The sequence below is a fragment of the Alternaria hordeiaustralica genome, assembly GCF_023758085.1.
Source record: "Alternaria hordeiaustralica strain BMP 2776 chromosome Unknown scaffold_8, whole genome shotgun sequence".
In the NCBI taxonomy this organism is placed as follows: domain Eukaryota; kingdom Fungi; phylum Ascomycota; class Dothideomycetes; order Pleosporales; family Pleosporaceae; genus Alternaria; species Alternaria hordeiaustralica.
In genome coordinates, this window is record NW_026056780.1 from 320,749 (window position 1) to 335,106 (window position 14,358).

At 53.2% G+C, this 14,358-nt stretch overlaps 7 protein-coding genes across 7 annotated transcripts; 4 read left to right on the forward strand and 3 right to left on the reverse strand.

Moving 5' to 3' along the window:
- Window positions 1-22: 22 nt before the first annotated feature.
- Window positions 23-853, forward strand: J4E84_004982 (uncharacterized protein; the record flags this gene model as incomplete). The annotated part of the gene is made up of 2 exons (XM_049387582.1): window positions 23-203; window positions 258-853. The coding sequence occupies 2 exons, from the start codon at window positions 23-25 to the stop codon at window positions 851-853; spliced, it is 777 nt and encodes a 258-aa protein (XP_049244560.1).
- Window positions 854-1,066: 213 nt separating this feature from the next.
- J4E84_004983 (uncharacterized protein) lies at window positions 1,067-1,828 on the reverse strand (the record flags this gene model as incomplete). Its single annotated transcript, XM_049387583.1, has 1 exon — window positions 1,067-1,828. The coding sequence occupies one exon, from the start codon at window positions 1,826-1,828 to the stop codon at window positions 1,067-1,069; it is 762 nt and encodes a 253-aa protein (XP_049244561.1).
- An 850-nt stretch (window positions 1,829-2,678) lies between these two features.
- J4E84_004984 (uncharacterized protein) lies at window positions 2,679-4,623 on the forward strand (the record flags this gene model as incomplete). Its single annotated transcript, XM_049387584.1, has 6 exons — window positions 2,679-2,942; window positions 2,997-3,137; window positions 3,218-3,638; window positions 3,688-3,845; window positions 3,893-4,042; window positions 4,111-4,623. The coding sequence occupies 6 exons, from the start codon at window positions 2,679-2,681 to the stop codon at window positions 4,621-4,623; spliced, it is 1,647 nt and encodes a 548-aa protein (XP_049244562.1).
- An 821-nt stretch (window positions 4,624-5,444) lies between these two features.
- J4E84_004985 (uncharacterized protein) lies at window positions 5,445-9,270 on the forward strand (the record flags this gene model as incomplete). Its single annotated transcript, XM_049387585.1, has 3 exons — window positions 5,445-5,659; window positions 5,729-8,145; window positions 8,195-9,270. The coding sequence occupies 3 exons, from the start codon at window positions 5,445-5,447 to the stop codon at window positions 9,268-9,270; spliced, it is 3,708 nt and encodes a 1,235-aa protein (XP_049244563.1).
- A 233-nt stretch (window positions 9,271-9,503) lies between these two features.
- On the reverse strand, window positions 9,504-10,571 carry J4E84_004986 (uncharacterized protein; the record flags this gene model as incomplete). Its single annotated transcript, XM_049387586.1, has 1 exon — window positions 9,504-10,571. The coding sequence occupies one exon, from the start codon at window positions 10,569-10,571 to the stop codon at window positions 9,504-9,506; it is 1,068 nt and encodes a 355-aa protein (XP_049244564.1).
- Window positions 10,572-11,312: 741 nt separating this feature from the next.
- Window positions 11,313-12,158, reverse strand: J4E84_004987 (uncharacterized protein; the record flags this gene model as incomplete). Its single annotated transcript, XM_049387587.1, has 1 exon — window positions 11,313-12,158. One exon carries the CDS (start codon window positions 12,156-12,158, stop codon window positions 11,313-11,315), a length of 846 nt encoding a protein of 281 aa, XP_049244565.1.
- Window positions 12,159-12,898: 740 nt separating this feature from the next.
- Window positions 12,899-14,191, forward strand: J4E84_004988 (uncharacterized protein; the record flags this gene model as incomplete). Its single annotated transcript, XM_049387588.1, has 2 exons — window positions 12,899-13,489; window positions 13,538-14,191. The coding sequence occupies 2 exons, from the start codon at window positions 12,899-12,901 to the stop codon at window positions 14,189-14,191; spliced, it is 1,245 nt and encodes a 414-aa protein (XP_049244566.1).
- Window positions 14,192-14,358: the final 167 nt, after the last annotated feature.

Here is a 14,358-nt window from a genome sequence, read left to right on the forward strand (position 1 = left end):
AAACCCACCCCACACTCTCACAATGGATCGACGCGTGCCAAATGCGAGGTCGAAACAAGGCACTGTCGTTGAACAGAAGCAAAGATTTCTCCAGACCAGGAAACACATTCTATCGCGTCCAATACCGCCATCAGAACGGTTACGCACTCTTGCGCAAGATGGTGGCATTGAACTCAGTGTCATGAAAGGCGTGCTTGATAAAGGTATGCAGTGGCCTCACACATGATGCTCATCGAGCCAGCACTAACGCCATGCAGTCAACCGCGACCTAAAACAACACTCCCGAAAAGTCTACAGCCGCCAAATGATCGAGCACGTCGTCGAGCAAATAGACATCCTATACTGGGACTCGGGAGCGCAACACGCCGACGACGACAACGAAGACGCGCACACTTCCTCCTCCGCCCCCGAAAATGACGCGCACACGCTCTACCAAAACGATGACCTGACCCTCGACGAGAACATCGCAAAGCTCCCCACCACATGGCCCGACCACGACGCAGAAACAACTCAAGACGAATACCTCTCCTCCGTATCCCGCCTCCAAGAACTGTCTGCACACCGGCAGACACTTCAGAACCGGCTCGATACGTATCGTACACTGCTTTCGCTGTTAGAACCGTACCGCAACCCCAAAGAGAATATACAACCAAATCTGGTGTGGAAGGATGCGCCGCTTGCGTCGGAGCTGGCAAAGACGCGCACGCTAGCGATACGGGTTGCGGCGCGTGTGGAAGACAAGTTTGGGGATGTGCAGGTACCGTCCACGGCGGAGGATGAAGAGGATGTTGATATGGAGGGGCTGGACAATGAAGGGAGAAGGAAAGTGGATGCGGTGCTGGCGAGTTGGTAATATTGGCCGACCTTACTCAGTTTGGTGTTTGGAGTACACTTTGGCGTTTGGATATGATACCCGAGGTTTATCACCTCATACATTAGCATACAACGTTTACAACCAGTAGGTATCGCGAAGCTCATGATACAGCCCAGGCGCTTCCACCCGCTTCCAGCAGCTCAACAAACCACCCTTCTCTATTATAAGCTACTCGTTGATATACCTACGTACCTAAGACCCACCTCCCACCTTCCCCCTCTCCTCCACCGTCCTCGCCATTTCATCTCCCAAATCCGACCCCATCTTCTTGAACCCCTCAACCACACCCTTCTGATCCCCAACCCCCATCTCCTGGCTCATCTTCCACTTTCCCCCCAAATCCGTTATCTCAATCTGCACCCCAATAATCGCCTTCTTCAATATCTCAATATAGCTCGACGGCGCATCGTCAACCTCCCATGGCTTCTCGTAGCCCATAATCCCTTTTTCGGACTGCAGCGACAGATCTCGGATCTGTTTATCGAGGAAAGTGCCTGTGGCAACGGCTTTTGTGTCGTGAAAAATGGTGGCTCGGCCGTAGACTTGGACGGCGGAGTAGTTCCACGTTGGCACTACTTTTCCGGTCGCGGGCTTCGTCTCGGTGTAGAATTTCGGCGTGACGTAGTGGTGGGCTGGGCCGTTGAAGAGGATCATGATGTCGCGTGAGAGGGTCTGGACTGGCTGGTCTGTGTCGGAGTTGGTTTGCGATTTGAGGTGTTCGATTAGGACTTTGGCTTGGGGGTTGGCGCGGGCGATGTGGCCGCGCAGGACGCCGAGATGGGTTGAGTCGGCTTTGGGTTCTTCGGTGTCTAGGACCCAGGGGATGTGGCTTGATTGGAGGAAGGGGAATGATTTGGATTCGATGGCTGTGGTGAAGATGCCTAATGGGTTTGCGCGGATAAACTGATGCAGCTTCGCAACATCTGCCTCAGCATGAACGGCGCGGAGGTACATTGTGGGTAGACTAGAGGTTGTTGATATTGTTAACTTGGAAATGTTGAAGTCTTGACAATGTCAGTTTGGTTAATTATGGATGGCCTTAGGACGTAAGTTCGTTTGAGAGGATTTAAGGTCTCTTCTGTGTATTGGGCTCTCTATACGTAGACATGCTCGTTGCGTTATAGGGCGTGGAAAGAATGACATGGCGTCTACGGCGTGTATCCAAAAGACCTAGCCAAAGATTGTTTGATGATACGGAATACTTGAGGGCTAGAGCGTGAAGACGAAAGGACGAAGCGTGTCTATCCGCTCTTTGCCGGTCGAGTGTACAGCTGTAGTACGGTAAACATATCTACGTTGGGAATACTTTCTATTCTAAGAAGTTTAGATAAGTTGGGAGCATTTAGTATGCTATGGCGACAGCCTAAATCGCGTTGTGTACTCAGCACTGCAACCGATGGAGCTTGCCTGGGTGTAATCCAAGTGACGTCATGCAGGCTTGTTAGTACAAAGCGGCACGTTGTACGGCGCCCTTTCTCATCTACTGACCGGGGATTATCGAAGCTTTATCGCTGCAAATCTGACAGCTCAACCGGGTCTACGAGACCTGAGTACAACTAGCATCGTAGATGTCGAGAAGCGAAATACCGAGCCGTGTGGTCGGAAATGCTCCGCACGTAAGGTGGGGTTGAGTCCTGATGCGGTAGGTGCAAGCGACTATCCTGATAAACGCAGTACGTATGAGCGTTATCATCGCCCTTTAGTCCGGCGCCAGTATCGGTACAGGCGTCTCTTTGAGCATCAGACAGACTGTGTTTCATACCAAACTTCTGTCATCGTCCCAAATAGCGTACGCACATCGACAATGGGTTCTAACTGGGAGCAGCTTGCTGCCGACAAAAGAAAGCGCATTGCCGAATCTATCCCCTCAGACTGGTTGATCCGAACACCTCCGAGCGACAACAATGTGTTTGCATATCCAAAAGAATCAGGCCTCCTTTCTGCAAAAGAAATCGAGATTACCGAATCAGCGGCGACTGATCTCGTCGCACAATTGGCACGGGGAAAGCTGAAATCGGCTGATGTAACGCTTGCATTTTGTAAAAGAGCTGCGATAGCACAACAACTGGTGAGATTGGGATTTATGGCAGGTACAGATGCATCGACTAACGAGTGGCTATAGACGAACTGTGTACATGAGTTCTTCCCCGAAGAGGCTCTTGCACAGGCCCGTGGTCTCGATGAGTATTATGCTAAGCACAACAAGCCCATTGGTCCTTTGCATGGTCTTCCCATCTCACTGAAAGATCAACTGCGGATCAAGGTATGACGCGTCCTTCCTAGTCTGTGTACAACTATACCCTCATAAGCACACTTGACTTAGGACTGACACGACTCAATCAGGGAAAAGAGACATCAATGGGTTACGTCTCTTGGCTAGGAAAGTATGACGAAGAAGACTCAGTCCTCACGGCACTTCTCCGCAAGGCCGGTGCCGTCTTTTACGTCAAGACAAGTGTCCCGCAAACATTGATGGTCTGCGAAACAGTCAACAACATCATCGGCAGAACGACAAACCCACGCAACAAGAACTGGTCATGCGGTGGAAGTTCAGGTGGTGAAGGAGCTATGATCGGCATTCGTGGAGGCGTTATTGGTGTTGGCACCGACATTGGCGGCTCCATCAGAATTCCATCGGCTTTCAATTTCTTATATGGCATTCGTCCGAGTCATGGGCGTATGCCGTATGCGAAGATGGCGAATAGTATGGAGGGACAGGAGACTATTCACAGTGTCGTTGGACCTATTGCGCACTCGGCAGCCGGTAAGTGGATTGAGGTAAACTGATGTCTACGGATAGACTGACTATCCAGACCTGAGGCTCTTCCTAACTTCGGTACTCCAACAAGAGCCTTGGAACTACGACTCTAAAGTCGTCCCAATGCCTTGGCGATCTGACCTGGAGGATGCTGTCAAAGCAAAGCTGGGTTCATCTGGCCTTACCATCGGATACTATAATTGTGACGGCAACGTGAGTCTGGTAGAACCATAGCGTAAACGCGTTCGCTAAAATTACAGGTTCTCCCACATCCTCCGGTACTGCGCGGGATTGAGCAGGTAGTTGATGTCTTGAAGCAGAACAAACACAAAGTCGTGCCGTGGACCCCATACAAGCACGACTTTGCCCATGATCTCGCTAATAAGATTTATGGCGCAGATGGCAGCACGGTAAGATCCCGCGATTGGTCTTACGCAGTTTCGTAAGGGTATGTGAAAGTGGCTAACTGTTTTAACAGGACGTGATGAGGGACATCAAAGCTTCCGGGGAGCCGCCAATCCCCAACATCAAAGAACTCCTCAACCCGGATATCAAAAAAGCCGACTTGAACGATGTATGGGACATCCATCTGCAGAAGTGGGACTACCAGATGCAATATCTCTCCAAGTGGCGAGAGGTCGAGGCTGAGCTTGGATGCGAGCTCGACTGTATAGTTGGCCCCATCAGTCCAACAGCTGCCATCCGACACAACCAGTTCAAGTACTATGGCTATGCGTCTGCCATCAACTTGCTGGACTTTACAAGCGTCGTCGTTCCTGTCACTTTTGCGGATAGCAAGGTCGATGGCAAGCGGGCGGATTACAAGCCGTTGAATGAGTTGGATGCAAGTGTTCAGGCGGAATACGATCCTGATGCGTACCACGGCGCTCCGGTTGCTGTTCAGGTGATTGGGAAGAAGTTGAGCGAGGAGAAGACGTTGGCGATTGCGGAGGAGATTGGGAGGTTGTTGGGTAACGCGGTCACGCCTTGAGGAATAGTCGAATACAGATGTACACACACTAAGATAAAAGAAAAGGCGCAAGTGTCAAGACGAACACCAGAAGTCTTCAGAATAGTGCAAGCTGTGGGCTTGTGTGATCTGCACATGTGGCGTGAGTGTTGAAAGTTCGGCCAATTGAGTCAAGGGCTCGGCGTGCGCCTCAGTGTGGCGCTGGCGCGTAGCTCTTCATAGAAGGTGGGAACAGGCTGGCGCGTGCGCAGTCTAATACGGCAATACGGAGCGGATTCCTGGTAGCAGAACGTCATCGAGTACGGGGAGGATGCTCAGATCGGGTCCATGCATGTGCCACAATCTTAATGCTCCTTACCCACAGAGACGGGTCGTACAACAGATGCCATCGTGAAAGCAGTGTTGTTCTGCTGCGCGCAGCAAAATCACTGTGTCGCTGTCAGCCTCAAAGAGAAAGGGCCTAGGCCAAACGGCCGTCTGTAGTTTCAGATTAAAGACCAGGCCAGCGGTTGTTTGGCTCAAACGGCGGGCGGTTGGCAAAGTAGCGCGCCCACCAGCGCCAGTGACGCCGCCAAGCCCCCGACTGACCGCGTATCAGGGAATGCGAGGGTTGAAACACGTCGCCGTGTGCGCCATGCCAGTCACCTCCAAGTTCATAATGAACCCTCTCTTTGACGTTCTCATTCACACCCTCTGTACGACTATACTGCCCTAATAATTTATCTGCAACCGCAAACAACAGCGGCTGCTCCTCCCTGCCCTTCTTCCATGGCCATCTGCGCTTAAGACAGGGGTTCCGATTCACAACTTGACCGCATACGCGACCTGCACCGCTCTGAGCCATGTCCGACCCCAACAAGCCATCGCCAGAGTCGCGGCGGAACCAGAGCATCGAGAACTTCGCCGCGTCGCTGTCCACTGCCGCCGCCATCTTCGGCATCCAGATTGTTGTTTTCTTGATTCTGAGTGGCAACTGGAAGCTGCACAAGGGAGTCACCAAGAAGAAGACCGTAGATGATGCAGACCAGGCCGACAAAGCTGCTGCGCGACAGAGTCTGTTCCACAAGATATAGTATGCGACGCCGCTTCCCTGCCTACATACCCCCCATGTGCTAACCATTGCCAGCTACTACAAGACCGCCTTCGTTCCCGTAGCCAAGCGCATCGCAGCGCCCACGACCGCCATCGACTCATTCCGCAATGTCTTCACCATCAGCGACAAGGAGCTCATCCGCGTCGCCGGTGTCGATGGCTACCTCTTCCTCCAGTACCTGCAGCTCCTGCTCCGCATCTTCATACCCATGGCACTCATTATCCTGCCTGTCCTCCTACCAATAAACCGAAAGGGCGATGAGCCCGGTGTCTCGGGCTTGGACTCCTTCGCCTGGCCCAATGTCGCCTTCCCGAATAAGCGACACCGCCTGTGGGCGCACTGCATCATTGCCGTATCCGTTGTATGCTGGGTGTGCTTCAATTTCTACTTGGCGCTGAGGCAGTTCGTGCGCCTCAGGCAGACTGTTCTCACCAGGCCCGAGCATCGCATCCGGGCATCTGCTACCACTATTCTCGTGCAAAGCATTCCTGAGAAGTGGCTCACGGTTCCCGCGCTCGACGCCCTCTACGATGTCTTCCCCGGCGGCATCAAAGATATCTGGATCAATCGCAACTACGACGACCTTATGGACAAGGTCAACGACCGAACCAAGATCGCACGGAGCCTTGAAGCGGCCGAAACAAATCTCATCATCACATGCACCAAAAAGCACAAGAAGATGGAGGAGAAGGCCGCCAAGGAAGCTGGAAAGAAAAAGTCCAAGGCGGAAAAGAAGCACGACGAGGCCATGCAAAACCACGCAATCAACCAGGAGACTCACGAACAAGGTGTGGACGCCGGTAACCCCCACGAGATCGAGCAACAACTCCAAAAGGTCCTGGCAGAGTCTGCATCATCATCATCCTCTTCTTCGCGGTCGACTTCACCTGATCGCAAGCGCGGCGTGAACATGAACCCATTGCCCTTTTTAGGAGAAGGCATGCACGCTGTCGGCAAAGGCTTCCGCGATGTCGGCCAGGGTGTGGATCGCTTCAACAAGAACGTCTATGGTGGAATGCGAGGAGTTTTCGGCGGAAAGTCCCGTCAAGCTGGCCAAGCGCGGAACCCTGAGGAAGCACAGCCAAGTTTCGACGGCAGCGATGAGGTTCCAGCATCGTCACCCACATCTGCCGACTACCACCAAAGGGCCGCTAGCAGCGACACCCATACTCCATTGGCCACCAAAGAGAAGTACGATTCTGAAGGTACCGTGACAGAGCCCAACTCCCCTCAGACGAACTTGAAAGCACCCGCAGCCGAGACGGGCACCAAAGAAGACAAGCCTGTACAGCCTGCATGGAAGCACCCGCTCAACAAGCTCAAGGCCATGTACGTCGGTCAGGGTGACTTCATAAGCCCAAGTCCATTCGTGAAAGAGGGAGAAGAGCTACCATTAGAAGTCAAGGATGCCAGTAAGATCAAGTACGATCTATCAGGCTTGTACGACGAGTCGATGGAAGAGGATGGCGAGGACGCTCTCTGGAGAAAATACATGAAGCCAAAGGACAGAGAAACGATGCGTCTGCCCATCTTGAACTTCTCGTGGTGGCCGTCGCTGCCTCTGATTGGCAAGAAGGTGGACACCATCTACCATTGCCGCAAGGAGCTTGCCCGCCTCAACGCTGAGATTGCCGACGACCAGGCTCACCCGGAGCGCTTCCCCTTGATGAACTCGGCTTTTATTCAATTTAACCACCAGGTTGCGGCACACATGGCCTGTCAGTCACTGAGTCACCACATTCCCCGGCAAATGAACCCACGAACCGTCGAGGTTAACCCCAACTACGTAATCTGGGACAACTTGACCATGAAGTGGTGGGAGCGCTACCTACGCATGTTTGGAGTCATTCTACTCATCGTCGGACTTATCATCTTCTGGGGTATTCCCGTCAGTTTTACAGGAGCTCTGTCCCAAGTCGACTCTCTGACCGAAACACTGCCATGGCTTGGTTTCATCAATGATGCTCCCGACTGGGTCGTTAGTTTGATTCAGGGTGTGTTGCCACCAGCCTTCTTGGCCATTCTCTTCGCTATTCTGCCCCTACTCCTGCGCTTCCTGGCTGGTCTTACCGGTACGACGACATTTGGCGAACGCGAGTTGCTTGTGCAGAACTTCTACTTCGCCTTCGTATTTGTCCAACTGTTCCTCGTTGTTTCCATCTCTACCGGTATCACTTCGACCATTGACGATCTGCTCAACGATCCACTCAGTGTGCCCCAGACATTGGCGCAGAACCTCCCCAAGGCCGCCAACTACTTCTTCTCTTACATGATTCTGCAAGCGCTTAGTATCAGTTCCGGTACTCTGTTGCAAATTGGTGCTGTCGTTGTTATCATCTTCCTGCGCTTCTTGGACACCACACCGCGCGAGAAGGTTTCAAGGGTGTTGCAAAGGCCGGGTATCAACTGGGGTACCATGATCCCGGTCTATACCAACTTTGCCGCCATTGGTAAGTTTGTCTATCGAGATAAACGTTTACATAAACTAACGATGCCCAGGTCTCATCTACTCAGTCGTCGCGCCCTTGATCCTAATCATGATGTTGATTACCTTCAGTCTCTTCTGGTTTACCTACAGGTACCAGATGATCTACGTCAGCTACGCCAAGGCCGAAACCAACGGTCTTATCTTCCCCAAAGCAGTCAACCAGCTGTTCACTGGCCTCTACTTCCTCGAGCTCTGCATGATCGGTTTATTCTTCCTACAGGAAGACGAGCAGGGGAGGCAATCGTGTTTCCCTCAGGCTATTATCATGATTATCATTATGGTCTTCACTGTGCTTTACCAAGTCGTGCTGAACAGAGCGTTCGGGCCGCTTTTCACGTACTTGCCAATCACATTCGAAGACGAGGCGGTCCTGCGAGACGAAGAGTGGCAGCGGGCACAGGCCAGCAAGTGGGAACGGGAGGACGAACACCAAGGTCTTATGTCTCAGGAAGACGCACAGCGGACAGCCGAGGAGCGCGAACGAGCCCACCTAGACGAACAAAACCGCCTCGAGGAAAGGAAGGAACGCGAGGCAGCCCACGGCCCTGGATCATACGAGCTCAGCAATCTGGATGGTAACATGCCACCCGCCGGCTACGGACAGTCACCTCGACCCGACAATCGTGCGCGCAACTCAAGCTGGGCTGACCGCTCACAACGCTCGCGTCGCAGTTCGCGCTCGCAGTCCCACCACAAGAAGCGCAAGGACCCTCTAGACATTATGACCAACGCGCTCAAGAAGGGTCTCGACGACGTCGCAAAGCCCATCCGCGACGCAGAAGCGCAAGTCCTACCCGCCGGCAACCTTTTCGACGAAGTCGATGACGAGCTCGCCGACATTGAGCCCGAGGCCCGCCAAAAGCTCATCAAGCGCTCTTTCCAACATCCAGCGACCCGCGCTATTCAGCCCGCTGTCTGGATTCCGCACGACGACTTGGGTGTCGCTAAGGACGAGATCCAGCGTACTAGTGCGTTTACCAAGCGCGTGTGGATCACGAGTGTGAATGCGCGGTTGGATGCGAGTGGCAGTGTTATTTACAGGGGATTGCCGCCGGATCGGGATCCGTTTGAGAATATTGAGGTTTAGACGGGTAATTGTTGATAAGATGGGAGGTAGATTCCGTGTATCACCATTGTGGTATGGGTGTTGTTTTCTTTTTCTTTCATGTTAGCCGTTCGCGGCACCTTTATAGCATACAAGCATAGCGTGGAGTTTCATGGCATTGGGGGGGCATCAGATGCATTCGTCTTCTTCTAAGACTATTACTACCTATTCCGTATAACTACCTGACATTAGAGGTATAAGACCTCATCCATTATTCAAAATATCAGATCCTCCAGATTATCGTTCCAGCCGCACACAAACTCGTCTGTTGCCGCATTCGCAAGCCCATCATCCGCCGCAGCTCTAGCCTCAAAGGCATCCATGAGCTCCTCAAAGGAATTCTGCTCCACAATCTCAGGCTCTTGCGGTAGCGGGGGGTCCGCCCATATACTCTCCTCCGCTGTATACGCGGGGCAAAAGGAAGCCGGGAGGTCGTCAGCGGGCGCCACATCCCTGATCCAAGGTTCTTGGCACATCGGGGCGTCCTCCCATATACTCTCAGCCGCTGAATACGCGGGGAAAGAGAAGGCCGGGAGGTTGTCAACGGTTTCTACAGCTTCGGTGCTGTCTTGCCCACGCTCTTGTAGGCGGCAGGGGGTTCCTGCCTCGACGCGTTGGTCGATAGTGTACTCGTTGAAGTCGGCAAACGAGGCGGCTTCGAACGCGAAATTTTCCTCTAATGAGGAGGCGGTGGTCGTGGTGGTGTCAGGAGTTGGTACCTGGGCTACGACGACCGGCCTAGTCTTGGGAGGTCTTCCCCTCTTCTTTGGTACCTTTGGTACCTCCATCACAGGCTTAGCCTTGCGGGGTCTGCCCCTCTTGTTTGGTACCCTGGGTACCTCGTCTTCCTCCCCTGACTGCCTCTTCCTCTTGTTAGGTAAGGAGGGAATAGGGACTTTAGGAGTTGTTGGCCATGTTGGAGGCACCTCCGCGTAATCATCCCGTGTGAGGTCGAAAACCTGACCATTGGTAGTAGCATCGATGATGCCACTCTGCTGCTGATACCTCTGCGGTGTCAAGTGCCTCCTAGCATTCTGAAACATAGGCTTTGGGACGAAAGCAGTCTGAACTACAGGCTGACTGAACCTCTGTGGCTGCTGTGCGTAGGGGGAAGGATAGCAATTTGTGGCAGCGACGCCAGGAGCATTCACGGCGCCGGGTCGTGACCTACCCGGCATGTGAGAAAAGTATTGCTGCTGGTTGGGGACGAAACCAGCAGGGTAGCAGTTAGTGGCAGCGACGCCAGGAGTGCTCACGGCGCCGGGTTGTGACATACCCGGCATGTGAGAGTAGTGTTGCTGGTTTGGGACGAAACCGGCAGGAAAGCGGTTAGTGGCAGCGACGCCAGGAGGAGGGAGCTGTTGTGGCATGCTCATTTGTTGTGGCATGCTCATATGTTGCGGCATGCTCATTTGCTGCGGCATGCTCATTTGTTGCGGCATGCTCGTTTGTTGGGGTGGGTAGGTTGGCCTTGAAGCGGAGATGTTGATCCACTGGTGCAAGCCTTCACTCCACATGCGCTGGTGTTGGGTTGCGGTGTAGGCGGAGTAAGACATGTTGGTGTATGTGGAGGGTGTTTGGTGTGTGTAGGCAAGTGGTGTTGAAGTGGTGTGTGTGGGTGGAGAATTTGGTAGTTCAAAGTACTTTTAGAAGTTGTGATGGTGAAAGTAATTTAGTCTGAGAGTTTGAGATATTAGGAGAGACGGAAGGGGATGTCAGCTATTTATTGCAGCGCAGGAAAGAAGATGTTCGGACTGCGATATATCGTAACCTTGGTTCATTTTGAGGTGTTTTCATGACTGTATGCTATGGATGTAACAGCGGCGTTGAAGGCCGAGCACATAGGCGCAGTCAGGCCAGTAGCGAGCATTGCGATTACCTGAGAATGCACGGAACCGTCCTCCAAGGCATCCATTTGTCGCTTAGACCACAAGAACAAGCCTATCGAGTCGATGTCCATTACGCACGACCTCGCACACATGGTTTATCTGTGACTCTTCTCAAAATTACCTCGAGCCGAGCCACTATGCTAGCCGCTTGTGTCGGGGCCACAACCCGTGATGATACCAAAATCCCCTAGAGTCCAGCTTCCGACCCAAGGCACCCATATCGCGCGGCAAAGCACGAATACCCTGCTCTTCCATGAGTTCGCCCACCCATTTAGCGAACTCCTGGCGCGTCTCCACCTCCTCCTTAGTCATGGACGACTCGGTCATAGAGCTGAAGCTCATGATGAGGTCGAACCAGTCGTACACGCGCATGTCAGCAATGATCCAGCGCTTGCCCGGCGTAAACTTCCGATGAGTTGCGATTATCGCTCTTGCGACATCTTCGCCGTGGATGAAGTGCACAGCTCCTCGCTTAGCAACGTCGTCTTTGGACTGGCCGAGGCGAGGCAGCCATCTCGCGGGCACGCGTTCGCCGCCGTATAGACCCGATAGATTCAGCACACAGCCGTGGAGCGCTAGCAATTCGTCTTCCGCGACGGCCCGCTTATCCTCCTTGTCGTATGGCGCGTCATCGGCGCTCCAGTCATTGGGCAGTTTGTTGAAGATGCCCGTGGATCCCAGCTGCACCCAATTGTTCCTTGCGCCGTGAACGGAGCGGTAGAGCCCTACGATGGTCTTTGACTGCGAGTGCCCCACCAATGGAAACGTGATGACTACAGTTTGCGCTGCTGGCAGGCGCTTGTATGGCTCCGCATCACCAGACTCCGGGCCGAACTTGAACGGGATCGTGTTGTCTCTTCCGGTGGTGGTGGTCGCGGCATACGTAATATCGGTCTCCTCCAGTTGCGGAATCAGGAACGTGGACGTCCATCCGGCGCCCAGAATCAGTAGGTCCACCTCTTTCATTTGCTCGCGTAGCATTCTGTGTTGCGGGTGTGGCGATTATTGCCGTGGGATATGCAGAATACACGAGGATAATTTGTTTGGACGTTATAATGTTCAAGAGGTTGAGTCAATGGGTGACACAAGGTGGGAGCTACAGCTGGTGTTGTCGCGTGAAGTCGTGACGTCTCCACACCAGCCAAATTAGCTGCTTGATGCACGGCCCATCTGTTCGGCGCAACCATCCGCACGGGAATTCTAGCTAACCTGCAGGAGACTGATGTTACTTATTTGAAAGCCTACATACTTCAGACTTTCCCGGGCTATAGGAGGCCATGTAATGTGTATGCTGCATCACAAGGTGGAGATAAATACCATGTTGAAAGCGACGAGGATACTGGGTTCGGCCTCTAGAAACTTGGTTCTAGAGGTGTCAATCCAGCCATAAGAATCCAATGGGACCAAGTTGGATCGTACCCATGGCAGGCGCCATCTCAGTCCAGACGCCGGTTTCCCGATTAGGTAAGTTGTAGAGACGTGGATTCTCGCAGATCTGCTTTCGATCGAAATCTCGAATTGACGTCATGTGCGGGAGCTTGTCCTCACGTGCCAGCGCGGTAGCCCATTACATCTGAAACGCGCTGATTAGCTGCTTCCGCTTCCAGGGGCCGCGTCTTCGTCATCACTATGAGCTGCGCATCAGCCCGCGAGCTCAGATAATCTGTCGCAAAGATCATTCGCTCATTGCATGCTGTTTGCGCATTCCAATTGATCATCCAATGCGAACATCACGAGTTTCCCGAGACGCGTCCCGCGTTGTCGCAGCGAGTCGCACGCAACGAGCGTTACGTCAGACACGAAGCGCGACCAATGCGCCAGCTCCAGTCAAACGCGAACCAGGTAGCGACGAGAATGCTGGATCAGATTCAGACCTCAGCTCTGCGCCAGCGGACTCCGCCTCGGATGGCGAGGCGCGACGAATGCCTTTGAAGAGAAAAAGAGGCCAGGATATGCCAATCCTTGTAAAGAAGGAGGTAGAGGAGACATCCATCACTGCAATCGCATCCCCGAAGAAAGTCGCCAAGGTCAAGAAAGCGCGTCGTGCGCCTGCGAAGAAGACCAAGACCAGCGATGGAACTGTCACGATGGAGCCACCTGCGAATTGGGAGGAGATATATACCCTGACGAGAGAGATGCGGAACGAGAACCTTGCACCGGTGGATACTATGGGTTGTGAGAGCCTGGCGAAGGACATCAGATCGCCTCGGGATCGAAGGTTTCAGACGCTCATAGCTTTGATGTTGAGCAGCCAGACCAAAGACACTGTCTTAGCGCCTGTCATGCGAGGCATGCAGGAGAGGATGCCTGGAGTATGTTGATTCGAAGCTATATGGCTCTTCTTAGCTAACATAGTGCAGGGCTTCAACCTCGAATCGGTCCTCGCCTTAGAACCCCCCGAACTGAACGCCTTCATCAACAAAGTCGGCTTCCACAACCTCAAGACCAAGTACATCAAGCAAACGGCCGAGATATTGAGAGACAAATTTGACGGCGAAATTCCAGATACTATCGAAGGGCTCGTGTCGCTACCGGGTGTCGGACCTAAGATGGGGTACCTGACGATGAGCGCAGCTTGGGGCAAAACAGAGGGCATTGGTGTCGATGTCCACGTCCACCGCATCACCAACCTATGGGGCTGGCACAAGACTCAGCAGCCAGAACAGACGCGTGCAGCGCTGGAGTCATGGCTACCAAAAGACAAGTGGCATGACATTAATAACCTGCTCGTGGGCTTTGGGCAGACGATATGCCTGCCTGTGGGCAGAAAGTGTGGCGATTGCAAATTGGCGGAGAGAGGTCTCTGTCCTTCAGCAGTTGTAGCTAAGAGCACGAAAGTCAAGAAAGAAGCTGTTGTGAAGGTAGAAGCGCCCAATGGCAGCGAAGAGGCCGTGGTGAAAGAAGAGAAGGTGGTGGCTGAAGTCGATGAGATCAGAGCAGAAGATGTGGAAGTTGCGATAGACATGGAAGATATTGGGCAGGCGCCACGAAGGAGGCCGCAGAGAAAGAAGTAGTAAGTAGTCCTAAAACATATCCTGAAGCCATGGCACGGCGTCTGACCTTCAAATCAGAAGCGCACACCTTGAACACAGTATTACATTTTGTCGCGTCGGCTTGGTGTTTAGCAGCAAACACTCTAGTACGGTCCTGGAGTGGGCCCTTTCGTCATGCAGACATTGGG